The sequence below is a fragment of the Encephalitozoon romaleae genome, chromosome VII (genome assembly GCF_000280035.1).
Source record: "Encephalitozoon romaleae SJ-2008 chromosome VII, complete sequence".
NCBI classification, from domain to species: Eukaryota; Fungi; Microsporidia; family Unikaryonidae; genus Encephalitozoon; species Encephalitozoon romaleae.
The window spans coordinates 185-27,161 of NC_024902.1; the positions used below are offsets into that span (position 1 = coordinate 185).

The window sequence follows — 26,977 nt, forward strand, 5'->3', positions numbered from 1 at the left end:
TATTACATTCAAGCCTACAAACATACACTCTATATCTTTTATTCATATCTCATATCTTAACCACCTCAACTAAACCTTTTCACTCTCATACTCGAACTCTCATGCCTCCAATCTAGCAGTCCCATACTCACATACTGCTGTCCAGGACACAAATGTACTAACCCAGCTGTCATCGCAAACACCATAGAAAAGTCATGTATGCAATCATCTCCTTGATTTTACCACCTGAAAGACTCTTTTCAACCATCTGAATGGGTATAAATTATTCTAGCCGTCATCAATCAATATAGTGTTGTGTTCTATAATTTCTGTAGTGATTTAGCCTCCTGGTTAGTATTCCAAAGAATATGGTTTTAAGTTTATTCATAACACCGATGGATTTCAAAGTGTACAAATCAAATAACTTTAAGAAATATCTACAGCAATATATGATGTGCCACTAGCTGTTTTAATTTATACCTCTTTGTCTTTAATATATTCTTCAATTCTCTCTCTAAGTTCCTTGATGCTTTTAGATATTTCCAAAACTTCAATTATCTCTTTTTCAGTAAAAGATGAATCATTTAAGCAGTCAGAAAAGATTGCAAATGCCACTTCACCTCTTTCTATTTCGTCTCTATCCTCCTCATCTAAACCTATTTCCTTATTCAGGGCCTCTATTTTTTCGACGTACATAACTTCCATTCTGAAGAACTCAATTCTTATTCGAGTGTTTTTGCCATTCATTCTAATTCCCTTAAGAAACATAGCTCTAGAACTTTCAATGTCTCCAACTTCAAATAGCTTGAACCCACAGTATATCCAAAGATCTACATCCATTGGGTTTCTTGTACAGCACTCAGCAAATACATTTTTCATCTCTCCATACATCTTTTTTTCGATGACATATGCAGTAAACTGTGAAATTATTTTTGGATCGTTGAATCTGTACAGAGCAGATCTGTACAACTCCACTACTTTTTTTGGTATGATCATGTCATGAAGTGATGCGTTGACATTCTTTTCTCTCAGTCTTTTATCTCTTATTTTTTCTAGCATACATTCGCTTTTTATGTATCTTACAAAATCTAAAAGCTTTTTTTCTGGCCTTTGTAATCTGAGCTCATACTTTCTCCTAGTCTCTACTATCTTTCTTAATTCATCTGAAGAAAATATTCCTCTATTCTTGTAGTCTTCTAACTCAGATATCATCCTTTCCATCCCTAGTTGCATGCTTTCTACCATGGGCCTTTCTTCTCTTTCTATTTTCTGTTCAAGCCAAATTTTTCAGAATTCACGATTAGATCTCCCAACCCATGCTTAAGAGAGTTGAGGAGGATGATATGGATATGCGAATCCGAAGAATATCCTTTGGGCTTCTATCTCCACGGGAAATTTCTAGCTTGTCTGTACACGAGATTTCGAGCAAAGACCTATATGACATAAGTACAAGAATACCTCTGCCAAATGGGCCTTTAGACCTAAGACTAGGTGTTGGAAACAAGAAAGACAAGTGTGCAACGTGTGGAGAAGGGCTTGCAACGTGTATCGGACATTTTGGAGAAGTAAGATTGGCGCTTCCGATTTTCAATGTGGGATTGATTAAGAATACGATTTCTACGTTGAACTGTCTTTGCAAAAGCTGTGGATCCATTCTCCTTGGTGAAAAGAAGAAGATATATTTCAAAAGAAAACTAAGAGAAAGTACTGGAGGAAATGACACTAGATTGATTTTAAGGAAGGTGATTGCTGAGTGTAAGAAAGCTAACATGTGTTTTGTATGTTCTTCTAGAAACGGGCAGGTCAAAAAAACATTTGGATTTAGAATAGCACATGAGATTGAAGATTCGGAAAGGAAAAAGAGGGATAAGGACGGCAAAGGACCTGGGGGGTATTTTCCCCACCATGAAGAAATGAATCCTTTAATGGCACTTAATATATTTAAGATGATGAAAGAGGATGATTACGAGTTACTTGGGTTTTCAGAATCACCTGACCGGCTTATAATACAAAATGTTATAGTTCCTCCGTCCTGTATTCGACCAAGCGTGTCTATGGATGATGAGGGAACAAATGAGGATGATATAACAATTAAGATAAGTGAAATTGTACACACAAACAAAATATTGAAAGAAGGGATAGAGAAGGGAAACCCATTAAATCTCATTAACGAGGATTGGGACCATCTCCAACTCCAGTGTGCATTACTCATCAATTCTGAACTTCCACAAGTTGGGATTCCTGGACAACCAGTGAGAGGGATAGTTCAAAGGCTTAAGGGAAAGAACGGAAGGTTTAGATGTAATTTAAGTGGGAAAAGAGTTGACTTCAGCGGAAGAACCGTTATTTCTCCCGACCCGAATCTAAGTATTGAGGAAGTAGGGATACCTGAAAGAATGGCGAAAATATTAACTATTTCTGAAAAGGTCACGAGGTTCAACAAGGAGAAGCTACAATCCTTGGTATTGAATGGGCCTGAAAAATATCCTGGAGCCAACTATGTGGTTGGAGAAAAATTCAAGAGGTTTTTGATGTACGGCAAAAGAGATGCTGAGCTCAAGTATGGCGAAGTTGTTGAGCGACATTTACTAGATGGAGATATGATTCTATTTAATAGACAGCCTTCTCTTCATCGGATGAGCATTATGTCCCACAAAGTTAAGATTCATAATAATAAGACTCTCAGATTCAACGAGTGTGTTTGTACACCATATAATGCAGATTTTGATGGGGATGAGATGAATGTTCACGTTCCTCAGACAGAGAAAGCTCGCGCTGAAGCATCTATTTTAATGTCTGTTTCCAATAATATTGTCACGCCGAGGCATGGAGAGCCCATTATAGCACCTACACAAGATTTCATTACCGGACTGTACTTGATAACTGGAAAAGATACGTTTTTTGACAGAGAAAGATTTGGACAGCTTGTAAGCTATTTTTCTGGAACAAGGGTTAATATAAAACCGGCCATAAGGAGGCCAGTGGAGCTATTTACTGGAAAACAGCTAATAGAAGCGCTTATTAAAGATTCATTTGGTGGAATCAAAGAAAGGAGTACTGAGTATCAAGATAAAAGTATTTCTCTTATAGGAAAGAATAGATCATTCAAATCACGTAATGATCCTAACGATGGAAATGTGATAATTCTGGATAATTCCTATTATTTTGGACGTCTTGACAAGTCGATAATAGGAGGAGAAAACAAGAAGAATAGCCTGATATATGCTATAATGAAGGTAAGTAATAAAGCTGCAGTAAGAGTTATGAATAGTATAACAAAGTTGTGTTCGAGATACCTTGGAGAAGTTGGGTTTAGCATAGGGCTTGATGATGTACAACCAGGGCCAATATTAAGGAAGAAGAAAGAAATGGTTGTCGGTAAGGGATATTCAGAATGCGAGAGCAAGATACTAGAATATTCAAAGAAGTCTGAATCTAATGAAGAGGTTCTAGAAATGGAAATATCTTCTATTCTCAACCGAATTAGGGAGGAGTGTGGATCAATATGCATAAAGGAACTGAGCATTAGAAACTCTCCAAACACTATGCAAGCGTGTGGATCAAAGGGGTCGAAGATTAATGTTTCTCAGATGGTTGCTTGTGTAGGACAACAGATTGTAAGTGGAACTAGGATTCCAAATGGAATGGACGACAGATGCCTCCCCCATTTCCCAAGAGGATGCAGAACACCGGAATCGAAAGGATTTGTATTGAACTCCTTCTTTGATGGATTAACATCTCCCGAGTTCTTTTTCCATGCGGTAAGTGGTAGAGAGGGGCTCGTTGATACGGCTGTGAAGACAGCTGAAACGGGATACATGCAGAGGCGTCTAATGAAGGCGCTTGAAGACCTGAGCATTCAGTATGACGGGAGTGTGAGAAACTCAAGCATGGAAGTGGTTCAATTTGCTTTTGGAGAAGACCAAATAGATCCTGTAATGTCTGAGGGGGATGACCCTATTAACCTCGAGAGGGTGTTCCTACAAACCAAGTCCAAGTTCCTGCGAAGTCTCAATTCTGGACAAGGCCCGTGTCTTTTTCAACTAGAAGAATGGGATTCTATTGATAATCTCAAGAGATCGATACCTAAGGGATATCCTGTTGAGCGTATAGTTAACAAAAGATTCATAGAAACTCTTCTGGGGTTTATTGAATCAAAACGTGGAGATAAGTTTCCTCTTAATGGGACTTTTTATTCATATTTTTCATGTAATGATTTTGCAAAAATATTCTTCTCCGCAATATCTCAGAAAATGATAGATTTAATAATTGAGCCTGGAACAACGGTTGGCGCAATAGCTGGGCAAAGCATTGGAGAGCCAGGAACTCAGATGACGTTGAAGACGTTCCATTTTGCCGGGGTTGCCAGCATGAATATAACTCTCGGAGTTCCTCGACTGAAAGAGATAATCAATGCTGTTTGCAACATCAGTACACCCATTATAAATGCAGAATTGTCCGACCCAAATGACCTATTTCGAGCTGAGGTTATAAAGGGCCGAATCGATAAGATTTCTTTGAAGGATATATGCTGTTTGATAACAGAAGTTATTGGAAAAGATGAAATCTTCCTAGATATAACCATAGATCTAGAAAGCCTTTCTCGCTTAAAGCTAAATCTGGACATCTACAAGATTGAGAAATCTTTAAGCATTCACGACCAAACGGAAGTTATAGGTGAGAATTCTCTGAGAATACATGTTAAGAAGATTAATGACCAAAGCTACTTCAACCTTCAAAAAATTAAGAAGAAGCTATTAGGCACAAAGATATGTGGTGCTCCACAAGTTAGCAGGGTGATTATTAACAGCAATAGAGGCCACTATAGTCTTGTAATTGAAGGCCGTGGGTTATTAAATGTCATAAATACAGATGGCATAAAAAGCAGTACAACAACTAGCAACAGCGTAACAGAGGTAGAAGAGGTATTAGGAATCGAAGCAGCAAGGGCTCAGATAATCCACGAGATTGAATACACTATAAGCAATCATGGGATCAAAATAGATCCAAGGCATATAATGCTTCTTGCAGATACAATGACATATAGAGGAGAGGTGTTTGGAATAACAAGATTCGGAATTTCGAAGATGTCGAGATCCACTCTTATGCTAGCATCTTTTGAGCAGACAAGTGACTATTTGTTTGAAGCAGCCGTCCAAAGCAAATCAGATGAGATATGCGGGGTTAGTGAGTCTATAATTCTTGGGATCCCTATTTGCATCGGGACCGGATCCATGGATTTGTTCTGGAACAATAGAGTCTAGATATTCATATATTAGTAAATTCTTTCATTTGCCTTATCTCCCCTAATATACATACCAGATTCATCCCATCAAATGTCGATACAAGAGGTAGGTAAGGCTATCGGCAGATTTGCTTCTCTACGAAGAGCTAAGACAGATTGGGACAATGTGGGTGTTATAGTGGATTCAGGGACACAGGACAACAAAGTCCTCTTGACAATAGATCTTACGGAGCCCGTACTGGAGGAATGTATTGAGCTTGGGATTAAGAATATTGTTGCCTACCATCCTATAATATTCAAGGCCATAAAAAAGCTTGGTTCTAAAGAATCTATTGTAATAGAGTGTATTAAGAATGGAATCAACGTCTTCACTCCACATACAGCTCTAGACCCGTTGATGAACAACTATGTATACAGTCTGGTTAACAGTGGTGCTTTCCTCTACAAAAAGAACTGTGGCCCTAATTTCTCAACCATAAGAAATGCTATAACCATACTCAAAGAGAAGAGTGGAATAAAGAACTTCAGGATATGCTTAGCAAGAGGACACACAATGGAGAGTATCCCGGAGTCTATGCATGTGGGTGTGGGCGCAACATTTCGTAATGTACCTCTCAAGGACTCTATCGTTGTTACCGGGGAAATGCACCATCACGATCTGCTGTTGTGTATTGCAAACAACGCAAGTGTCATTCTAATGGAGCATAGCAACAGTGAGAGGATATGTTTGAAGCACATTTCTTCAAAGCTGCAAGAAGAGCTTCCTGGATACGAAATATTTATTTCGACCAGAGATAAAGATCCTGTTATGATAATATGAACTCCAAATAATAAGAATGGATCATATTTCCTAAAAAATTTTACCCTCGAAGATGGAATATGTTGCAGCCTATGCTATGTTTGATAAGGTAGGAAAGGAACTCAATGAAAAGTCTATAACAGAACTTTTCAATGCAATAGGTGCAGAGATTGAGCCTGAGACCATGCGCTTGTTTCTATCTAAGGTTTCCAACAAAAGTATGGAGGAAATAATGCTAAAGGGAAAGGAGCTTATGGCATCGCTTGCAATTTCATCGGCCCGAGAGTCTGCACCCACTCAGACTGCGGATGCATCGGCGCCATCGCAGACCACTGAAAACAAAGAAGAAAAGGAAGAGGAAGAGGATTTCGACATCTTTGCTGCATTTTAATTAAAATGTTCTCCCTGAACCCATTTTCTATTCTCTTTTCAGTTTAGTCAAGTTAAAAATTCAGCCTTCATCCCTTCTCTATGAGTGAATGCGAATACTGTAAATCTACAAATATGCTGCCTCTTAGTGGGAAATACTACTGCGAAGAATGCGAAATATATTACATATATAAAGATAAAAAGCAAGAGTATTCCAATCTCCCCATAGAGGATGTAAACCAAATGTGTGTTGGAGATCATCTTTGCGGAAGATGTAAATCTAAATATTACGAAAAGAAAACCATCGTATGCACAACATTCCGTGAATACTTCAGAAAACTTCCCTTGTGTAAGAAATGCAAAAAAAGTAACGAAAAGTCCATAAAGAATGCCTTCTTCCGAAACTTCATACTTTACAAAATGCATGGTAGAATCTTTTCAATTCCATTCATAGCACTTCATACCATATGGTTTTATTTGATGGGGAATACCGTCCTCTACAAGCTTATCGTGATCAACTTAATTGCCTATAAAAAAAAAGAGTTAAGGCCTTACAAATGCTTGCTCAGCTCTATTTTCATCACCATTTTTGGTTTTTGGAATTGGAGTGACATACCGTTCTACCTGTACTGCTTGTTTTCAATGGTGTCGTCTAAAAGATGGTATTATAAGGTTCCTGTCAACCTGGACGGGGCTCCTCCAAACATTCTAGAATACTTGGAGCAACTCAACATAGGAAGAAAGAAAAGTCGAAAGTCATGACTTTCAAGCTCCAATAGAAACATTTAATGATAAACATGATCAAGACTATTCAACCTTTTGCTTTTTTGCAGGGCTCTCATCATTAGTGTCAAGTCTTTCCTTATCAGGGGTTTCATCCGACCATTCTATCTCGAATAGGTTAATCACTGGCGGATCCATTAACTTCATCTCAATTTCCTTTTTGTTAATTTTGTATCCACAGTAATCAAATACGTCTTCATCTCCATTACTTGCTTTCACCTCTTCTTCACCAATGTTTTTGTTAAGTTCCCTGTTGATTTCTGAGTAGGAGTCAGACCCAACCTTTTCATTTTCCTCTTCTTCTCTTCCTTCAGATTCAAATATTCTCTCCTTTCCTTCGTCAACCACATCTTCAACTGCTTCCATAAATGTTCTTGGCTTCGCTTCCTCGGCGTTTTCATCCTCATCTTTCACAACATAGCTTGACTCATCAGATCCTTCGATACTTTCTGAGTTTTCTTCTACGTCCTCTTCATCCTCTTCTTTGTCTTCGATCTCTTCAGATGGTTCCTCGATATCATTCTTTATAAGCTTACTGCTTGGTATTCCTGGATAGCCTACATCCACAATATACCCTATCCTAATAAACTGCTGTCCTTTGTATCTTCCAATAATGAGTATCGATGTCAGCCCAAATATATCATCCAAGGGTATCTTGTTTACATCCGGAGCATCTGCATCGATACTGAACTCGATCTTCCCTTTAGGAATAGGTGCAATCTCAACCTCCGCGAGCACTTGGTCGTTTTCGTCGGAATGCACATCCATATTGTACAAAACAGTGAACTCGACGCCAGACTTGATTTCATTGGAACATGCAAATCGGAAGTTGAATTTCAGAGGATCCACAAGCTTCTTTGTGGTGCTGTCCACCTTGACGCTCTTAAGCTTCAAATATCCCATCGCCTTTAGCAGAAGGATCAAATTTTTAGGCTTAAAACTAAAACACAACACATAGACAAGGATAAAAAATTTGACGGTATGGGGCTAATTATGGCATCAAGGACAGAAAAGAAGGTTCATGCCAGCTGCACTATAAATCTTGAAGATGCATTGCCTCTCCTTGGGTCGGTGGATGAAGATGAAAGAATTACTCTTGAAAGTAACATTATTAAGGGCCTAGAAGCTTCATTTAACAGGTCAGTAGACCAACTGATTCCTCGTCTGAAAGTATGCAAGGCTCATAAGCTTGGCCGTTTCCACAAGGAGGTTATTAGAACGTTTATGAAAAATAACGAGCTGGTGAATGAATATGTAGCATCTTTTTTTACTTGGATAGTGGATTTTTTTCCAATAAGCTTTGTTGAGATACTCTTTGAAAAAGAAGATTCTGTTTGTAAGTATTACAAAAAGGTTCTTATGAAACTCTACGGAAGCTCCAGAGTTACAGAATACAGACTATCTGTGGAAAAGCATGATCCAGACACTTTGAAGTATATAACTAAGGCCAAGATAGTAGAGTTGGTCAAGTACCCCGGTGTGGTTGTGTACTTAACCAGAAATCTAATGCATATCCACGAGGAAGAACGATTGTTTTTGATCAAAAAATACCTGAAGCGTGGAGACCTTGAATACTACTTGAATACACTTGCTGATAACACCCAGGACTCTGTAAAATATGAGAATGATCTTTATGAATACCTTAATAATGGAGTGATTGAGGAAACATCCACAAAATACTCAGTGTTTATGAGTGTTTACAACTTTATCAAAAAGAATGATCATGGAATAGTTGAGGATTATGCATCTGCACAAAGAGTATTCAGTGACTATGATGTGGAAAGGTTTCTCAAAAGCGACATAGGTGTTATCTTTCTTAACCAAACCATAAAGTATGTGGCAATGTATTCCAGAAATGTGCAAAGATGCAAGGAGATTGCTTATGAAGCCCTACAATTGAATATCCCAAGGAATGTAGGCAAGATCTTATGGGATACGCTGAGCACTGACAGAAACACATTTATAGAATGTATAGACAAATTCAATGTCTTGGAAGATGAGGATTTGGGAAGGATTCTTCTCTATGGAAAAGGTATTTATAAGGGGAATGGACCATCTATACGCAGAGCAATAAACTATGAAGGCGGAATTTACAGAAAGGAGGCAATAGATTATGTCGCTGGCTCCTTTTCAGCAAGTGAGATAATGGATGTACTGGTTAATCAGGACAATGACGAGAGAGACTTTCTGTCAGAATGTATCTACAGGAAGGCCTTAGCAGGAGAATTTGACTTCAGGGTATTTGAAATTGAAGATTCCACGTGGCTAGAAAAGACCTATGATCAAATATTCAGGACCTTGAATATTAGCATTTATGATACATTACTTGAGAAAAGGCCTGAACTAGCTTTTGATTATTGCTTTAGGCATAAAGACCTTCGTAGAAAATACTTTGAAAAGATAGACAAAAAGAACTGTACAATCGAGGAAGGTATATGCATCCATAAGATCTTAAAGCATGAGCTTGAACTTATGGGAGACTCTGGGAATGCAAGTTCATATGCAGAAGCAGTTTATGGCTGTAATGAAGATGGAAACGAGATATATATGATTAGTGTGGCCGTGGATCCTGTTATTACACTAGGTGTTGTAGAGCTCGCCTATCTTCTTACGCTGATACGTCCAGAAGATGCAAAGTATTACATATGTGAATATTTTGATGAAATATGCAGTAGAGGTAGTAGCAATCCAAGTGAAGAGGGCGCCTCAGGTAATATGGATTACACTGAAGTCCTTGGCCTTAACGACCTTAGTTTAATATGTTTGATTCCATTGTATCAGATGATCGACACAATACTTTCTGTCCATCTAAAAAACAAATATCTGGTTTATACCATTATGGACTCGTTACTTGAGGCCATAACCAAGAGTACCCAAGGCCTTCGACTTACTATACTAAGAAACATGGACTCTAGCTCTGTTACTCCCAACCACATTGTTAGATTCATCAATGCTCTTATTCCTCTTCTTCATAATTCCAACATCCAGATCTGTAATGAGAGTAAGAGACTACTCATGGAAATACCCATTACAACTCCGGAGCTATCGTGTCTCAGGTCTCAGATGGTTCAGTCGATAGTAGATAAAATGTATGCAAAGTCGTTCTTTGAAGCAATCAGAAGACAACAATTTAATCATTATCTCTGTTTCAATGCTTTGAATATGTTAGTCCAGACTCTTACCATGCATATGAGAGAACTTAAAGAGGATGTTTTTCCTATACTCAATAGCTTACAATTCGTTGCCTATCCTCAGGACCTGAAGTTGGTTTTTCCTGTTATATTTGAAAGCCTATCCTCATTTGTAATCGAAAATGCATTTTATCTTGATGAGTGCTGCAGAGTTGCCATACCCATGATGAAGTTTGGAGAGGACATTTCCTTTGATAAGCTACTTGGTAGCATGGGGCGCTCTCTTCGGGTCAACAAGTTTTTAGTTAAATGCCTTAAAGCCTGCGATGACAAGGTTAGCGAGAAGATTATTAACAAGATAATAAGAAAGGGAACATCTCACACAGGCACTTCTGAAGGTGAAGATGGAAAAGAATCTCTTTACATAGAACCCTTTTTCCTGGCCTATGCACCAGAACTACACGTTTTTAAGAAGTACATCCCAGTATTTAAGCCTCTTCTTAAGGGGCTATTTCTCAGCTCCGACACAACAAAACAAGAAATAGCATCTAAAGCTTTTGAATCAATGGAAGTAGTGGAATTTCTTATGCTTTGCTGTATTGTTGGACAATGGAAAACTAGGTTTCTTTGCCTTGAGCTATTTAGCAAAAAGGGTGTTGAGGACAGTAGGGTAATGGCCATGCTTTTCATCCTGAGAAATGATGCCCACTCAGCAATCAGGAAAAGAGCATTGGAAATATGGAAGTCTAATGTTGTGAACACCAACTCGGCCCTAAAGGGTATCTATAGAACTGTCCTTGGGTTCTTAAGATACAGAGAAAGTAACGGCTCTTTTTATGATGCTATTATGAGCTCTTTGAATGATCTAGTTGGGAAGTATGATAAGTATATTGAAAAGTACTTAAAAGATACTATGAATAAGATGTATTCTGGAAATGATGATACTAGTCCTTTGGGGATAGAGGAAAACTCGCAAGAACTAAAGAAAGTCCCAGAAAAGAAGGTGGTTGAGATAATACTAATAGAATGTGCCAAGTCGGGTAAGTATTTGGATATGGCATTAGAGTTCGGTATCAAGAATTCTTCAATTGATCTTTTTCGTCAACTTCTTCAGAGCCCGTCATATCGAGAAAAAATCATTGAAGTGATAGGAAATAGAATAGATGATCTTGCAGTGGGTGACATGTTTGTTGGAAATAACCAATTGGGAATTGATCTGTTTAGGATGACTGGGAAAACCTCTTTATTCAAGTTCTTGAAAAGCTCAGACAAGATGAGTCTTCTTGAATCCATGCTTTTCAATGAGGAGCCAAATCCCATTCACATTAAGGAACTCTTGAAGCAGATGAAGCCATCGAAGAAGTTAGAGCAACACCTCCTAGTATCCGATCCCGTGTATACATCGATTTTTTATGGCTCTGGAGAAAAAACGGATGACCAAGGCCATCAAAAAGAGCTGTTTATCAGGGCATTCAACACCTTGGACTATCCTGAGTTGAAACCTTTAATCATTCCTGATTATTCGAGCCTTCTTCTGGATGTCTCATATAAGAATGTTAAAGAACCTCAAGCTCTAGTCAATATTCTCTGCTCTTCTAGCTCTTTGAGGGCTTTAGAAAGGTTGAATGACGTTGCCTCCAATATGGAACTTGGGGAATCTCTATTTATTCTCAGCGGGCATCTTGTCCAAAATTACCTTTTTTATGAGAAGAGAGAGGCCGTTCTTCCATCACTTGAGCTGATATACAAAAGATATCATGGGAGGTTGAAGGCTTTCAGGCTGATTATTGAACGCCTTCTTGATGGTATTAAGCATATTTGACCGGTCTAGGGCTTGTTCATGCTACTACTTTTCAACCGTACAAATAAAAATTTATGATCCCAGCCATTGCAATGATTCTTACAAAGGTAGTCGAGAGAAAGCTCAGTGGAGCGCCCACATCTCTATATTTGACCGAAAGTAAAATATATGTAAGCCTTAAAAAGAAATATGTAATTGAAACAGGATACAATGCTCTGAAGCTTAGAAGAATACCTGTGAAAGAAAATATCAGAGTAATGGTTGGATGTGAAGAAAACATTTTTCTTTTTTCAGATAAAGGAGGTTTTTATATCTTTTTACATGAAGGCAATATTAGAAATGGTTCCACATTTGGAAAAAAGATTATCAACACAGGGCTCTACAATCAATCTTCTGGGCATATAGTTATTGGTACAAACAAAGGAAAGATCCTAGTACTTACTCAGAACTTTGAAGTATGGAAGACATTCTATGAAACTCCATCAGGTGTTATAGATCTCTCTATATCCGGCTTGGGAAAAATAGCCTGCATTTATGAGATTGATCCGACTGTAAGGATATTTGATTTGAAGCATTCTGAGGTCAAAAGCATAAAGATACCCAGTGGGTTTCCTCAAGCAGTTGCATTTGTCAACGGTACTCATTTAGCGATTGGAAATGATGCAGGAGAGATCCATCTTCTTGATACGACTGTTATGAAGATACAACATTCTTCAACAATACCACAAGCGATTACAACTCTGACTTGGAGAGATGGACTCCTGTTTATTGGAGGAGAGGATTCACTGTATCTATCATCTATCGCAGAAAACGGTATTGATATTATGAACAGTTACAAATGCAATGGATTTGTTAATGCAGTCTGTCTTAATGACAATCATATTGTAGTAGGTGTTGGAAAGGAGCCAAGGCTTGGGAGGTGGAAAGTAAAGAAGGATGGAGAGCACAAACTCATTATCCTAAGAATGGGGTGACCGGCTACCTATTGATAAGGTTTTAACTAAGAGCTAAGATACCCGACGAAGATATCACACATAGAGGACTGACTACTTGTTATTGAATATGAGAAGTGAACAGAAGTTCAGACAAGATGATTACGTTTGACACAGATTTGCAACAACTCTGATGAAACCTCTACAGATTGGAAATATCTATTTAGAGAGGTGCCTATCAAAATAAAAGAGCTAAGCAAACAAGGCTACTTCATCGGAATGGCTTCGGACCAATCACAGGTTATCCGGCTCAACACCCTAGAGGTGTTTGTAAAGAAGATATGTAATATCCTAGTTGACCTTGATGTTCCAATTATGCTCTTAGCAGCCTTAAAGAAGAATAAATATAGAAAGCCATCTACAGGAATATATGAGTATACATGCAGAGAATATGTAGATAGGCTGAAGTAACCAAAAACGATTTGTGTGGAGTGCTGTAAGGAGTTCTCTTGGGCCTGGGCACACAAACTCATGTGACAGTAAGTTTGCATACAATTCCGGAATGGAGTTCATGCATCCAGACAAGTTTTTCAGAGATACTAAAATAGTGTATTTCCATGGTCATTTTGTGTTCAGAAATATAAAAGAGGTCGGCTTGAGGTTGAGAAAGCAAGGAGATAATGTTTGTTTTCAGGAGAAGGAATCACTGTGGAAAAAGATTCTTTATTAGAAAGTACTTTCCTTACCACAGGATCATTCATGAAAAAGAATTCTCCGATAATTTAAAAAGCTGTGTGGTGATTAACTACAGAGACAGAGGGTTTATTGAGACGGTTATGAGTAAGTGTTCCGTTAGATACTCAATCTACTATCTGAGCTATCTAGCCTAGGTCATAAACTACTTGAAAACCCTAGCTTTTCTTTCTGGAAAAGAAGATGAGGGATTTGTACCGATTGATCCTACCGTACTCAGTATAGTCAAAAAACATGGATCAGAAGTTCCATTTATATTTGACAGTTCAGGATTAGAGAAGAAAAAGGCAAAGTTATCTAAAATGCAATTACAGTTATGTCCTCCTTGTATCTTTCATTAAATTCTCTGTTTAACTATCATATTTTCAAGCATTTTTACCCTTTCCTTGACACTCGGATTTAAGTCATAGAATGTCTTTCTTATTTTTATGTTTTTACTAAGAAAGACGCTTTTTTCATAGAAGTCTTTCAGAAGTTTGACTCTTCCTACGCTAATAGAGCCTTCATAGAGGTATTGTTCTTTCCTTTCAAGTCTTCCACAGAAGACTGATCCTATAGCAGTAGTTTGCAAGGCATTGCGTTTTATGTGATTATCTTGCCCAACAGTTAAGTTTTCTTTACAGTTTGAAGTAAAAACATCCATTTTGGCACCAGTTCTCTTCAAGATATGTTATGGTTAAACCTGACAAACCAATTACAAAAGATGTGAAAGTTTCTTAAGCTGGATTGGATAACCAGACGTATCATACCTAAAACATCATGGTAATTCAAATTAAATGGGAAAAGTCGAGGGAGGATGATCAAGATTCTTCTTAGAATGAGCCTTCTATTTGATGGGAAGTGGAACACAAGGAATATAAGTACTGAGAAAGATTTAGAACCATTCCGTAGATACTGCCAGTCAGGATATAAGTTCATACCAAAGGCAGAGAACTACAACCTTGAAAAGCTATTCGTAATATTCAGGCATGGCGCCCGGACTCCTACTAGAAACCTCACAAGGACATGGGATAGCCAGGAATGCATGCCATGCAGTCTCAACAATACCACAATATCAGACTGCAAAAGAAAAGAATGCTCTGAAGGAGATCTGACACATAGAGGATTCATGCAGATGATCACTCTTGGAAAATTTATAAAGAATAACTATAACTCTCTTCTTTTTGACAAGAAGATAGAACAGAAAAATATAGAGATGAGGGCTACAAAAATACCTAGGACACATTCCTCCCTGGCAGGGGTGGTGAGAGGCCTTACTGGAGATACTGTAGTAGAAAATGTAGAAATACCCAAGAGTGATGACACCTTACTAAGTACCTTGGGATGCACAACCCAGAAAGAAAGAGAAGATGTCATGGAATTTTTCAATAAACCAAACATAGTCCAAGACAACCAGGTATTTAGCCGTCATCCAAAGCCACAGGAAAGAGCAGACCATTATTATACAAGCCTATGCAGCCGAGTCCCTGTGGACTGCAGAGAATTGAATTGCGATATAAAAAGTGTGGAAGAGCACATAAAAGCAGCAAACGATGCCTGGGCATACATGGCGAATATCGGAAATAATACCGAGGAGAAAAGAAAGTTCATGTTTGGAAGATTTGCTAGAGATTTGCTCCTTGACATAGGAAAAGAAAAGCATATCTTTCTTTATTCTGCTCATGACTCCTCCATAGGTGCAATACTTACAGGTTTTGACACTGGGATATCTGAATGGCCTTCATATGCATCAGCATTGTTTATCGAAATATGGTGTAATACAGGAAAGCAATATGTTCGAATGATATTTAACAATAGGGTAATAAAGCCGAAATCCTTTTCGGATGAATACATCCCTATAAGAGACTTTATGGAGCTGCTTAAGAAAACCATTCCTGATCCACCAAATAAAAATCCTGATGCTAAAAGCACAAAGAATGATGCAGAAACAGAGGGAAAGATAGAGAAAAAAGATGAGGTAGAGAAGAAAGCCAATTCTGCTTAGTTACATTTGTAAAATAAAAAGTCATAAGCTAGTAAGTAATCCATTTACTTCTTCTTATAGTCCAATCTAGTTTCCAATTTTTTTGCGTCTGCTATTTTCCTAGCAGACTTGACAAAGTCTTCATGTTTTACGTAATCTCTTTCATCTTTCAAAGCAATCATCCCAGCTTCTGTACAAACATTTCTTAGATCGGCCCCATTGAATCCTGCAGTTAACTTCACTAATGAGTCATAATCAATTTCTTCAATAGCATTCATAGGCCTAGAGTGAATCTTCAAGACTTCCTTCCTTCCCTGTTCGTTGGGAAGGGGAATTTCTATCTTCCTATCCAGCCTCCCTGGACGGAGGAGTGCAGGATCAAGTATATCAGGCCTATTTGTCGCCATGATAACCTTTACATTGTCAAGCTCGTTAAATCCATCCAGCTGATTAAGAAGCTCCATAAGCGTCCTCTGGACTTCTCTATCGGACGAGCTCGACTCTCTAGACCTCTTTCCTCCAATTGCATCGATCTCGTCCATGAATATTATGCATGGTGCCTTTCTCCTTGCATAAGCAAACATCTCCCTGATCATCCTTGACGATTCTCCTATGTATTTTTCGATTAATGCAGACGATACCACCTTCAGAAAGTTCACATCCATTGTAGCTGCAACTATTCTTGCTAGTAATGTTTTACCTGTTCCAGGAGGTCCATACAGAAGAACCCCCTTGGGGGCGCGAACACCAATTCTCTTGAATATATCTGGGTTCTTTAGTGGAAGTTCTATCACTTCTCTCAGTTCTCTGATCTGATCTTTAAGACCTCCGACAGATTCAAAGGAAATATCATCTCCAGGACTTTCTTCTCCCATCGAATGTATCATTGGGTCAACTTCTCTAGGAAGCACAACCATAATCGTCAGAGTTGTAATGTCCAATGCAACTCTTGTCCCAGTCGTTATGTTCTTTCTGTCTATTGCTTTCATACATCCCACAACATACCTTGGGCCCTGACTACTTTTGACTATGAACTTCTCATCGCTTAGTTTTTCCAGGACCTCGCCAATTATATGCCCCACTGTTTGCAAAGCCTTGACGTCGTTCTCACTCTTCAGGTAGTGTTTGTGGGTCTGCCTGTACACTTCTTGCTCCATCTTGAGTGCCTGGTATGCCTTCTCGTTACTAAGTAGGGCCTGTGCATACTCCTCGTAAAGCTTGTTTTTCTCCTCCTGAAACATCAAAGGGTTCTACCCAACATGATTTACACATCCACTTGACCCCACATGGAGGAATACGAAATTTTGGAGATATACCGAGAAATATCATCGAAAGGTATTTATGACTTCAAGATGTTTCTGTTTGACGGAAAGAGGATCGCTATTAAAAAGGTTTCTGGTAAAATGAAGGCTAGAATAAAAAAAGGGATGTGTTTCAAGCATGACTGGATTAAGGTACAAGAAGATGACGATGGAATAATTTTTGAATCCACAGATCCAAAGGGATACTCCTATGCATCCCTCTATGGAAGAGAGTTTGATTCTAATATTTGTCTCACAATAAGAGGGAAAGAAAGCGCAGTGGGTTTGTATGACGGCAAGGACCCCATACTTGAATCAGGCAATAATCCGGGCGAATGTCGTCCTTGTGAGACTCCAGATGGGCTTCCAGAAAGAGTCTTCCTCCCATTCTTGAATGACACACTTCCATACAGCTCCCTTGAAATTCCAATGGCAGAAGACGATCTGTACAATGGCATCAAGGATAACTTCAATGGGGCCTCTCCGGTTGATTCTCCCAGGGCTGTTTCCAAGAGTGAATGGTATAGTAGGAACTCTCGCAAGTCCCAGATAGCTGGATGGGTCGTATACAAGACAAGGATGAGTTCTGTGACTTACACTAGAAAGTATCCCTACTATTTTTTCATTCTTTTAACCTCTTCATTGGATTTCATCAAGGTGTTTGTCTGGGGAGAAGATCTTCCATATTCCTCCATGAAGGTTGGAGACGGTATTTGCCTGACCAAGTGTAGAAAAAAGTCTATTATTGAGGGACCACCCGTTGTGGAGCATAATAGGTTTACCGAAGCAAGATACTTTCGTTGCAAAGAAGTTAGCGCCAAGGAGATGTTCAGGATCAATCTGGACAGGTGTCAGGAGATGCCGGCGTCTGTATTTGCTGAAGCATTTGGAAGGATCGAGTATCTGAGCGTCCTGAACAGAAGGAATGCAGGGTATCTTGAGGAATACTATCTAGTGAGAATGGGGGAGTATAAGGTTCTTTTATTCTACAACTCATCAAGGGAGTTCTACGAAATGGAGGTTGGGAAATATGTAAGAATCACCAACTTAAGGACTTCAAGAAGAGGAAGATCGGAGTTTTATGTTTCTACCATCTATACACAGATAGAGTTTAAGGACATGGTAGATAGGCCTTCAAAAAGAAAGCTCCATGACGATGAAGAAGATGCCAGAAGGAGAAGCCGCATGGCAGTCAATTTTGAAGAGTCAGAGGATGAAGGAGACTTCTTGGGGAAGGAAAAAGAAGAATCTTTAAAATGCAATCTTATATTCGGAGCCGTAGGCTATATACCTGATGATTTTACAAATATTGAGGAGATGTACCTATCTCGAAGAGAGAGGATATCTGGGGAGTTGTGCGAGATAGTTCCTTTCATGGCACCTTTAGAAATAAATCTAAAGAACATTCATTATGAGATAGAGAAACTGGTGCTGAATGAATCCAAGAAGTACATAGTCGATGCCATATTAGTTGATGTTGATTTTTCTAACTTCATATTTGATGAATCTCCAGCTCTTATAGACGGTACTTCTGTTACTTATTTCAGCAATGGGGTCCAAACCCAACAGCTTCCTGGATATATAAGTATATGTAATGAGGTGACTGTTGTTGTTTATTTGTTCAACAACTTCTGGATGGATGAATTTGACTTGGAGTCTTTGTATAAACTAGGAGGATGTTCTTCTCTTGAAGAGCTTAAGAACATGAGGGGAAGGGGAATGAGATTTGTGATTGATGCTTTCCGGGCTTCCGAAGAGACTGTAATATTCTACTTGACCAAAGTTTTTAGATAAAGCTGGAAGAGATTTTTGAGTTTTAGGCTTATGAAATTTCATGAGATTTCCCTCCCTACTGATGACTGAGTTTCACCCAAGCTTGTTCAGGAGAAAAAATAAGTCCGAAGACACTCCTGAGGTTGTACCGGAGACCAAGTCTACGTCGATTCCTCAGAACACTCTCTACGAGGAGCCTTTGGTTTCACAACACCGGGTAAAGAAGAAGTACGTAACTATATATGGGTTTACACCAAGGAATCTCGATGCTGTGATCGACGCTGTTAAGTCTTGTGGGGACGTTTTAGAAGTGGAGTACGGGAAGAACTGGATAAATGTTTTATTTGATAATGAAGAAAGCATAAAAAGATGTCTGAGATTGAACACAACTATGATTGAAGATGAGATTATAGGGGCTTTCCGACAAGGTGGAGGAATTATTGAAGACCACGACATTTTTGTAAGGAAGAAAGGGGTTTTTACATCTATAATGGAGTATCTGTTTGGGAATTAAAGTTGTTTTTGGGAGTTCCACTGGTGTAATATTGTTCTGACGCTAGTTATTTTGAGGGTTATTTGAAAATGCTTTTGTGTCACCCAGAAGAATGGATTACGTGCCCGTAATGAACAAGCTCATAAAGAAAGTGGTAAGGAAATTCTATGAGCCACATCACGTAGTTATAACCGACATTCTACTTAAGAAGATCCTTCTCTATGACACCGAGCTTTGTGAAAGAATGAAGATGCTTTCAAAGGAGGTCAATCGATTGGTCATTAGGCTGAAAGAGGATAAGATAATTAAGTACGAAACAAAGGTGGAAAACAAAGAGGACAATGGGCAAATTCTACGCACTGTATATTACATCAACTATGCTGAGGTTCGAGATGTTATAAAGTACAAGATATTCAAGATGACAAAGAATCTAGAGAATAGCATAAAGATGGCGCAAACAGAAGGATATATGTGCATGGAATGTGGAAAGGAGTATAGTTCTTTAGATGCACAAAGTCTTATGGAAAACTATGTGTTCAAATGTGAGGACTGCAAAGGAGATCTTGTGGAAAACAAGAAGGATAGAAGCGCTGACTGTATGATGTATTCAAACCTGATGTCTGAGCTGGATGACATTGTTCTCCTGCTGAAAGAGACAGACAAGTTCAGTATTCCATCCATGGACTATTTCCAAGTTCTTCAAATGAAGAAGGAAAAGGAGGATAAGCAGATGCCGGCCCCAAAAGAAGAAGAGGCTTCGTCGATAGCCTTTCCGACAGTGGAGGAGTTTGATGTGGGAAAGGGTTATGTTACTGATGATGGGAGCGATCGTAGGAAAGATATAAAGATAGATGAGTATGTAACCGTAAACGGAGCCAAGAAGTTATTCTCAGACATTACCGAAGAAGACAAAGAAATGATGAACGAGACTGAATATGAAGAGTATTATGAAATCTATTCCAGATATCATGAGGACCTAGAGAGTTAGCAATAAATAAATGTGAAGTAAACTTTAGCTTATTATTTTTTGAAATATTTTAAGAAAAGGACGGCGTTTCCTATGAACGAAAACCGTGAGACGGAGATAAGGGTTTTGAAAGAAATGGGCAGGAAGGAGACTCGAATTGATAAGTCTCTACTCACAGAGAAAGGCCTGGTCTTGGAGGAAAGTGGCATAGTAGCTGCAATTAGCTTGGTGAAAAAAGAAGTTACCGATGACTCTGATGCTCTCCTAAAGACCGTTTTGGAGGTGATGGAGTCTTCCTATCTACGCCAGGGATTTCTAGAGTGGGGAAGGGATGAGCTTAGAAAAAGATCCGATATCATGTGCAACGTTCTTATCTGGCTTAAAATAAGGAGACATCATTTCAGCATGTCTGCTGTTGAAATGGTAGAGGAGTTCTTAAAACTAGGTTCTGAACGCATCACTGAATATCTGAACAAAGAAGAAGAAAGATGTCTTGTTAGTATACTTCAAGAAATCTGTGTATACATAAAAGAAAACATTCTGGGATGTAATAGAGAATCCATTCGTATGTTTCTGTTCGGAGTTTTTCTTAAGCAGAGCAGGGCAATAGACACCACAAAGATATTCGCTTTTGAGGTTTACATCCGAGCTGGTCTAGCTTTGCAATATGAAGAGTTTGAATTCATTATTCATGAAATGGATTCTCTAGATACATTTAACATAGGAGAAATGAACTTCAGAGACTATGTTGTTTTATGCATATACAGACATACGGTATTTCAGGGATCCGAGATAATTCAAGAGAAGCACAACAGTTTTATTAGTATTCTTGCTGAGAAATTTTATCCGTGCCTACCTGATGGAATTTCCTTAATCAACTATTCTACACCTTGTTCTAGAATCTTATGTGTGTCACTTGCATTTCAATACCTGAGGATGCTTAGCGAAAATAACCAGAAACTTGACTCTAAGCTCCTAATCGTCTTTCTAGAAAATATGGTAGGGATTCTGAGGAGGAACGAGTATTCTTCGGAGGAAATTGCGTGTTTCAAGTGTATATTTAAGGGTCTCAAGCCTTCTGTAGCCATTTTCAGGCTCATAAAGTCTTTTGTGGTTCTACTATTACGAATATTAGGCCGTAGAAAACATGAGTCTCGGGTGAAAGCTGCCAAGGTTCTTTCCAAGATTCAGCTTCATGGGATAGTGATGGAAAAGAAAATTGCTTGGAAGATCTTAAGGGCAGCAAGAAAGTATATCGAGGATAAACGTATTACTGTTGTGAAAGCGGCAGTAAACATCATTGGCCAGATAGATATAAAAGCGTTAGAGAATGAGATGCAAAGATCACAGTCTATTTCAGTAAAAAGAATAATATTTGATAAGATTAAAGATGGGCTTCAGACAGAAGCATGCTATAAAACATATATAGACTTGTTAGGCAATAAGGATACTAGAGATGTTGAGTACAAAATTGAAGATATTGGGCTACTTGCAAAGGTGTTTCACTCTTATGAAGATAAAAATATTTGTAGGTTCATGAAAATCAATATACATTCTATAGAGGATGTGTTTGTTGCAGATTTGGCAGCTCTATATTCTAGATTTTGTCCAGACAGTATTGATGAGGTCTATGCAGCCTCAATTCTTTTAAACTCTACAGAAGAAATAGTCAAAGGAAGAAATGTTCCTTTTTATAACAACATTCTGAAAGCACTTGTGAATCTGAAGTCAAGATTCTCTTCCGAGTTAAAACAGAGACTAGTGATGTTTCTTCGAAAGCTTGTGTTCTACAATCCATATACAAGAAATGCTGGAATGCTCATCAACATTCTTGGGTATATGGGGATGAGGTTTCCTAGAAGGACAGACTACTTCTTAGCGATACTTGGGTCTTGTGGGAGTCCATTAATGCGGGATTACTTCTCTGAGTATCCATGGTCCTCAAACAAGGAGCTTGGGCTTGTATATAATCTTCGGTTTGACCCTAGCTTTGGGGCGGTTTACAAATGGAAGTTGGAGGAGATAATGTCAAGAATGGAAGGCGGCTTGGATGGGAAGGAGGCTGTAGTATGCACAGAGCTTCTTCTATTTTTGAGTGAGTCCATTGAACTCAGTGTTTCCACCAATGCTTATACCCTTGCTTTTGAGGTAGTAGCAAAGAATTGTAGCTTCATAACCTATGGGGCAAAGTCAAAGTGCACAAGTGTTTCGAAGGAAGCCTGCATTCTACTGAAAAAGGCAACGAAGGCTGGAGCTATCCTCCCACATGTGTCAATTCCAGTAATCTTCTCTTACTATCTTGTTTCTCCAGAAATGGTCTGTGCATACCTTGAAACAACGTTGAGCACTATGCGAGAGGCCATCGAGAACAAAAGGATGATATTCAAAGAAAAAAAACAAATTCTTGAGTTTAGAATGGTGGTTGATATTTATAATAACTCCAGACATAGGTCTAGGGTTGCGGATAGATTACTGGATATATTTGACGAATGCCCCATCAGAACTTATTATCTTATGGTTCAGGCAGCAAAGTTTGAGAAGAGGGACTTTGTCAAAATTATAAGGGGAATCGATAGCATGGCTCACTCCTATGACCTCGATGGGAATCGGCTTCTCCTAAAACTGTACGAGCTATTTTCTGGCGTTCATAGCCTGGGTAGAGTAAGGAAGGAAATAAGGATTTCCAATGAAAACATTCTTTTTCAAGAAGAAGCGATACCCGGCGATATAGACATTCTGAAGCTCTGCATAGTTAAATAAAGTATGCTTTAATTCCAATGTTAAAAAAAGGCTATAGTGAAAAAGGATGGTTCCACCGAGATTCGAACTCGGATTACTGGATTCAAAGTCCAGGGTGCTAACCGTTACACTATGGAACCTCCCAATAGGGCCAAGGTGTGTCCTTCGGGGCGGCTGATGCCAAACTAAACATAATGAAAATCTCTAGAAATAATTTTCAAAAGAATCAAGTCCCTAATATGAACATGAAAAGTATTCGGGAGAAGATAGAGAAGGTTAAACCGCACTTCTTGAAAGTTGCATCTGATACGCTCCAAGGATATGCTTTTGGATGCATGGTGGGGGTATTTTCATCATCCAAAAAACCAACTCTCAGCAGCATTCATGAATCTGGAAAGTCTTTTGCAAAGATTAGTCTGGTGTACTCCACAACGGAATCGAGTCTTCAGCTTTATGGGTCGGAAAATGCTCCACTCAACAGCTTCATCAGTGGAGTGGTTGCTGGAGGCCTTGGAGTAAATGACAAATCCAAAAGAACCATTTTTGCAGGAGCAGCATCATTTGGATTGTATACTGGGATGTCAAGTGCTTTTTCTGTGAGAGGGCAGAAATGAGCTGCCCTTCCCTTTCTTATATTCCAGAAAAAATTAAGAAGAAGGTTTGTAGATTCTAATAAAATCCCCACTAAGGAGAAAATGGATGAGCAAGGAAAGATGTATGCAATAAAGAAAGATTTCTTTTTGCAAGGTGGTTCTAAAGATATAGTCGTTCATGATAACGAAGAATAATCTTCAGGACCAGAAAAGGAAGCCTAGATACAAATTAAAGTATTAAAGTATTAAATTATTTAACAAATTTGGAATTACACATTTAATTCATCAGGTTCTTTTCTATTCGGTTTAGATGCTAAAAAGTGATATCTTGAAATCATGATAAACAAAGTGATATCAAACGCCTAAATTGATTAATATCTAGATGTATCTATCTATTAGATAAGAATTGCTATAAATGGTTAAACATTAAGAATTCCCTTGTAAATGAATAAGCTCTTTGGTTATATAAAGACTTACGAAGAGGCCTGCCTGATAGTTCATTCTGTTAGGTTGGGGTATTTAAATGCAATACAAGGAAGGTTAACCCCAGAGGAAAGGGAAAATATCAGGTCTGGAGACATATTTTGCTTTGTGGAATCGCCAAATGGTATCAGGAGGTGGACTGATGGAAAGACGTGGTCTCCATCGAAAATCCACGGACAGTTTCTTTTATATCAAGAGGTTCCAAAGCATATGAATAAAAGTGCAATTGGGAAGAGAAACCGACAGAAGTCTCTTCTGGGATTAAATGAAAGAGGCAGATCTAGAGAAAAAATAATAAACTGGGACGACAAGCTTTCTCTCAACAAAAAAACAATATCAATTTTATTGCAGAATAAAACCTACCATGTGATAGCATACTTCAGGCCAATGTTCTTCAGAGTATCTTTGATAAAAATACCATTCTTCAATCAGATGGACCTCGCTCTGAAAAGATATCCAGAGCTACTTTCTGACGAGTTTCTCGCCACAATGATCGGCAAGAAGGATTTTTATTCTCAGTTCAGTCTTCCCCTACCCTCGAACAAGACAATATTTCCCGAAGTCAAAAGGCATTCCTTGGAAGAAATAGCAAGCAGTGTATTGGCAGAATGGATGCGACAGAAGATGAAAGGCAATGATGTAGGGAAGAAATATATTTGTTTTTATGACACTAATAAATGGTAGTTTTCATTTGTTTGTACTTTTTCAAACAAGAAATCCCAGGATCCCTCATGAACGAGACAGATGCATTGCTCAGGGAGATCAGAATAGATTGGGAAACCCTCATTACCGAGGACTTCAATCCTCTGAAGCAGGCACTGAAGAACAGAAACAGCTCTGTGGAGGCCTCGAACTTCAGGAATCTTTTCCACAAAGTAGAGAAAGTGATGGAAGGAATCATAGAAAAAAATTACAAAGGTTTCAGTGATTCTGTTCTTTCATACATGGAATCCTATCGCCTCAATAGGAGATGCCACGATAGTATCCAGGAGATATTCCGAGCTACAAAAGAACTTTCTGAGATGAAGATAGAAGTGAAGGATATGATCAAGGAATATGATGATGTAAAGGTTTTCAAGGCCAAAGAAAAGATTTGTCTTGCACTTCTCGAAATCAGAAGGAATTTTGATGAGTTCTGTGTGATTAGAGATGGAATTCAAAACGATATGAAGAGAAATGTGGAAATACGCCAGATGAGTTCTAAGCTTCTTAAGGCATCAAAGAGAATTAGAGCTATATATGATTTGATAGACGAGAACGGCCTGGCAGATATGGAGTGTGTAAAAAGATTTAGAAGCGAGGTAAGTTCTGAGGCTGGTGACATAATGAAATTGATTTATAGCAGAATCAACAGATTTACTTTTTACAATGAATGCGAGTATCAAGATGACTTCAGATGTGTTGTAATCTTGAATGGATTACAGAGCCTCGAGAAGTATCAGATTGATAATCTTGAGAGAGAATATTTCAAAGTAGTTGAATCGGTGATCGAAGAGGTAGAGAGGAGCAAGGAGGAGAATCAAGCAGAAATGCTAGCAAAAATGGTTATGGGAAGGACCAGGACGATTATTCGAAACTTCAAGACATTGTTTGAAATGGCTGATGCTTCTTTTGATGGCCTTTGTGAGAAATCTAAGAACTTCTTTGAGGAAGAGGAACCTCCGTTTAGGATTTATAGCCCAAAATGCCAGGAAACAGTTGAAGCAGCAGTAAACAAAACCATTCGGAGGTTTGTTATGAGGTATATAGAGGATCCTGGGAAGCGATGCTATGAGGAGATGTTCCAGGCCGAAAACTTTGTAGATGATATCGACTATAGCTCTGTATTTGAAAGCAAGTATCTTATTCATGAGAAGATGACCAGACCAACACAATTTCAGACTGGATTCTCTGGAAGCTTTACAAAAATTCTTTCTTCAGGGATAGAGTTAGTTATTTATATGGAAAAGTATGCTATTAATAACGGGATGAAGAAATATCTGAGGAAGATCCTGGACGAAAGATATATAAAAGAGAAGGAAAACCAGATTGAAAAACAAATCATTTGTCTACTAAACGGCGAGGAATGGCACAGAAACGATTACTTAAACCGAAGACTGTCGTTCTATTCAAGGTACAAGAATCTTGTGGAGGACTTTTCTTCCCATCCTGAGCTTTGTAATATTTTCCTAATCTCAGAGTTTTTAGACGGCTTCTTTGAGAAGAAGTTTGATACATATTTCAGAGGTATGTTTAAATCGGATATAATTAAGGATTGCCTTTCTAATAACCATACTGAGGAGGGGGCGATGATCACCTTCAAGAATTCTCTGTTAACGAGGGATATGGACAGAAGTTCTTTGTTTTTCCAAAAGCAGTGCTACGAAAACATGTTTTTTTCTCTGGAGACACTCAGGGACATTGGCAAGCCTATCAAAGGCAGGAGATTAGAGTCCCTCCATTCCTCTGCATTGATAAGATCAAAATTTCAGGTTGCTCTGGAGATATTGTACTTTTTTGATTTGTTCTATCGTGAAGGAAATTATACCAACAAGAACGACTATTATTTGCACAAGATATTAGGTGTTGTAGAAGATATCTATGGTTCGGCATCTTATTTGGATGTTCAATGCGAATATTTTGGGTTTGTATTTGAATGTTTGAACTTTTACATACAAAACAATGTAGCAAGGCTAAATGTCAGATCTGTTGAGGAGTTGAAGTGCTTCCTCGAAAAGATAAAGCTTCTGGACGAGATCCTAGGATTTATCAACGAGGAGGATAGTTTGAAGGAGGCTGTTAAATTTATTGAAGATACCATTGATGGGTGCTTTACCAACGAAAACGGAAGGAAGCTAAGCAATAAACTTCTCGGGAAGTAATGCAAAACATTG

General features: G+C 38.5%; 19 protein-coding genes and 1 non-coding gene across 20 annotated transcripts; 15 read left to right on the forward strand and 5 right to left on the reverse strand.

The window, feature by feature from the left end:
* Positions 1-453: 453 nt before the first annotated feature.
* On the reverse strand, positions 454-1,224 carry EROM_070010 (hypothetical protein; the record flags this gene model as incomplete). Its single annotated transcript, XM_009266474.1, has 1 exon — positions 454-1,224. One exon carries the CDS (start codon positions 1,222-1,224, stop codon positions 454-456), a length of 771 nt encoding a protein of 256 aa, XP_009264749.1.
* Positions 1,225-1,295: 71 nt separating this feature from the next.
* Positions 1,296-5,243, forward strand: EROM_070020 (DNA-directed RNA polymerase subunit alpha; the record flags this gene model as incomplete). The annotated part of the gene is made up of 1 exon (XM_009266475.1): positions 1,296-5,243. One exon carries the CDS (start codon positions 1,296-1,298, stop codon positions 5,241-5,243), a length of 3,948 nt encoding a protein of 1,315 aa, XP_009264750.1.
* A 72-nt stretch (positions 5,244-5,315) lies between these two features.
* Positions 5,316-6,044, forward strand: EROM_070030 (NGG1-interacting factor 3; the record flags this gene model as incomplete). The annotated part of the gene is made up of 1 exon (XM_009266476.1): positions 5,316-6,044. One exon carries the CDS (start codon positions 5,316-5,318, stop codon positions 6,042-6,044), a length of 729 nt encoding a protein of 242 aa, XP_009264751.1.
* Positions 6,045-6,096: 52 nt separating this feature from the next.
* Positions 6,097-6,414, forward strand: EROM_070040 (60S acidic ribosomal protein P2; the record flags this gene model as incomplete). The annotated part of the gene is made up of 1 exon (XM_009266477.1): positions 6,097-6,414. One exon carries the CDS (start codon positions 6,097-6,099, stop codon positions 6,412-6,414), a length of 318 nt encoding a protein of 105 aa, XP_009264752.1.
* Positions 6,415-6,494: 80 nt separating this feature from the next.
* EROM_070050 (hypothetical protein) lies at positions 6,495-7,154 on the forward strand (the record flags this gene model as incomplete). The annotated part of the gene is made up of 1 exon (XM_009266478.1): positions 6,495-7,154. The coding sequence occupies one exon, from the start codon at positions 6,495-6,497 to the stop codon at positions 7,152-7,154; it is 660 nt and encodes a 219-aa protein (XP_009264753.1).
* A 45-nt stretch (positions 7,155-7,199) lies between these two features.
* On the reverse strand, positions 7,200-8,078 carry EROM_070060 (anti-silencing protein 1; the record flags this gene model as incomplete). The annotated part of the gene is made up of 1 exon (XM_009266479.1): positions 7,200-8,078. One exon carries the CDS (start codon positions 8,076-8,078, stop codon positions 7,200-7,202), a length of 879 nt encoding a protein of 292 aa, XP_009264754.1.
* A 90-nt stretch (positions 8,079-8,168) lies between these two features.
* EROM_070070 (GCN1-like translational activator) lies at positions 8,169-12,128 on the forward strand (the record flags this gene model as incomplete). The annotated part of the gene is made up of 1 exon (XM_009266480.1): positions 8,169-12,128. One exon carries the CDS (start codon positions 8,169-8,171, stop codon positions 12,126-12,128), a length of 3,960 nt encoding a protein of 1,319 aa, XP_009264755.1.
* A 53-nt stretch (positions 12,129-12,181) lies between these two features.
* Positions 12,182-13,081, forward strand: EROM_070080 (hypothetical protein; the record flags this gene model as incomplete). Its single annotated transcript, XM_009266481.1, has 1 exon — positions 12,182-13,081. The coding sequence occupies one exon, from the start codon at positions 12,182-12,184 to the stop codon at positions 13,079-13,081; it is 900 nt and encodes a 299-aa protein (XP_009264756.1).
* Positions 13,082-13,318: 237 nt separating this feature from the next.
* EROM_070090 (DNA 3'-phosphatase) lies at positions 13,319-13,510 on the forward strand (the record flags this gene model as incomplete). The annotated part of the gene is made up of 1 exon (XM_009266482.1): positions 13,319-13,510. The coding sequence occupies one exon, from the start codon at positions 13,319-13,321 to the stop codon at positions 13,508-13,510; it is 192 nt and encodes a 63-aa protein (XP_009264757.1).
* A 619-nt stretch (positions 13,511-14,129) lies between these two features.
* EROM_070100 (hypothetical protein) lies at positions 14,130-14,435 on the reverse strand (the record flags this gene model as incomplete). The annotated part of the gene is made up of 1 exon (XM_009266483.1): positions 14,130-14,435. The coding sequence occupies one exon, from the start codon at positions 14,433-14,435 to the stop codon at positions 14,130-14,132; it is 306 nt and encodes a 101-aa protein (XP_009264758.1).
* A 153-nt stretch (positions 14,436-14,588) lies between these two features.
* Positions 14,589-15,776, forward strand: EROM_070110 (acid phosphatase precursor; the record flags this gene model as incomplete). Its single annotated transcript, XM_009266484.1, has 1 exon — positions 14,589-15,776. The coding sequence occupies one exon, from the start codon at positions 14,589-14,591 to the stop codon at positions 15,774-15,776; it is 1,188 nt and encodes a 395-aa protein (XP_009264759.1).
* A 44-nt stretch (positions 15,777-15,820) lies between these two features.
* EROM_070120 (26S proteasome regulatory subunit 10) lies at positions 15,821-16,996 on the reverse strand (the record flags this gene model as incomplete). Its single annotated transcript, XM_009266485.1, has 1 exon — positions 15,821-16,996. One exon carries the CDS (start codon positions 16,994-16,996, stop codon positions 15,821-15,823), a length of 1,176 nt encoding a protein of 391 aa, XP_009264760.1.
* Positions 16,997-17,041: 45 nt separating this feature from the next.
* On the forward strand, positions 17,042-18,850 carry EROM_070130 (hypothetical protein; the record flags this gene model as incomplete). Its single annotated transcript, XM_009266486.1, has 1 exon — positions 17,042-18,850. The coding sequence occupies one exon, from the start codon at positions 17,042-17,044 to the stop codon at positions 18,848-18,850; it is 1,809 nt and encodes a 602-aa protein (XP_009264761.1).
* A 40-nt stretch (positions 18,851-18,890) lies between these two features.
* Positions 18,891-19,343, forward strand: EROM_070140 (hypothetical protein; the record flags this gene model as incomplete). Its single annotated transcript, XM_009266487.1, has 1 exon — positions 18,891-19,343. One exon carries the CDS (start codon positions 18,891-18,893, stop codon positions 19,341-19,343), a length of 453 nt encoding a protein of 150 aa, XP_009264762.1.
* A 91-nt stretch (positions 19,344-19,434) lies between these two features.
* EROM_070150 (transcription initiation factor TFIIE subunit alpha) lies at positions 19,435-20,310 on the forward strand (the record flags this gene model as incomplete). Its single annotated transcript, XM_009266488.1, has 1 exon — positions 19,435-20,310. The coding sequence occupies one exon, from the start codon at positions 19,435-19,437 to the stop codon at positions 20,308-20,310; it is 876 nt and encodes a 291-aa protein (XP_009264763.1).
* A 72-nt stretch (positions 20,311-20,382) lies between these two features.
* EROM_070160 (hypothetical protein) lies at positions 20,383-23,049 on the forward strand (the record flags this gene model as incomplete). Its single annotated transcript, XM_009266489.1, has 1 exon — positions 20,383-23,049. The coding sequence occupies one exon, from the start codon at positions 20,383-20,385 to the stop codon at positions 23,047-23,049; it is 2,667 nt and encodes an 888-aa protein (XP_009264764.1).
* Positions 23,050-23,096: 47 nt separating this feature from the next.
* Positions 23,097-23,168, reverse strand: EROM_070165. Its single transcript has one exon. It is a non-coding gene; the product is annotated as a tRNA-Gln (tRNA).
* Positions 23,169-23,222: 54 nt separating this feature from the next.
* On the forward strand, positions 23,223-23,642 carry EROM_070170 (translocase Tim22/17-like protein; the record flags this gene model as incomplete). Its single annotated transcript, XM_009266490.1, has 1 exon — positions 23,223-23,642. One exon carries the CDS (start codon positions 23,223-23,225, stop codon positions 23,640-23,642), a length of 420 nt encoding a protein of 139 aa, XP_009264765.1.
* A 423-nt stretch (positions 23,643-24,065) lies between these two features.
* EROM_070180 (gluconate transport-inducing protein) lies at positions 24,066-24,788 on the forward strand (the record flags this gene model as incomplete). The annotated part of the gene is made up of 1 exon (XM_009266491.1): positions 24,066-24,788. The coding sequence occupies one exon, from the start codon at positions 24,066-24,068 to the stop codon at positions 24,786-24,788; it is 723 nt and encodes a 240-aa protein (XP_009264766.1).
* Positions 24,789-24,835: 47 nt separating this feature from the next.
* EROM_070190 (hypothetical protein) lies at positions 24,836-26,965 on the forward strand (the record flags this gene model as incomplete). The annotated part of the gene is made up of 1 exon (XM_009266492.1): positions 24,836-26,965. The coding sequence occupies one exon, from the start codon at positions 24,836-24,838 to the stop codon at positions 26,963-26,965; it is 2,130 nt and encodes a 709-aa protein (XP_009264767.1).
* Positions 26,966-26,977: the final 12 nt, after the last annotated feature.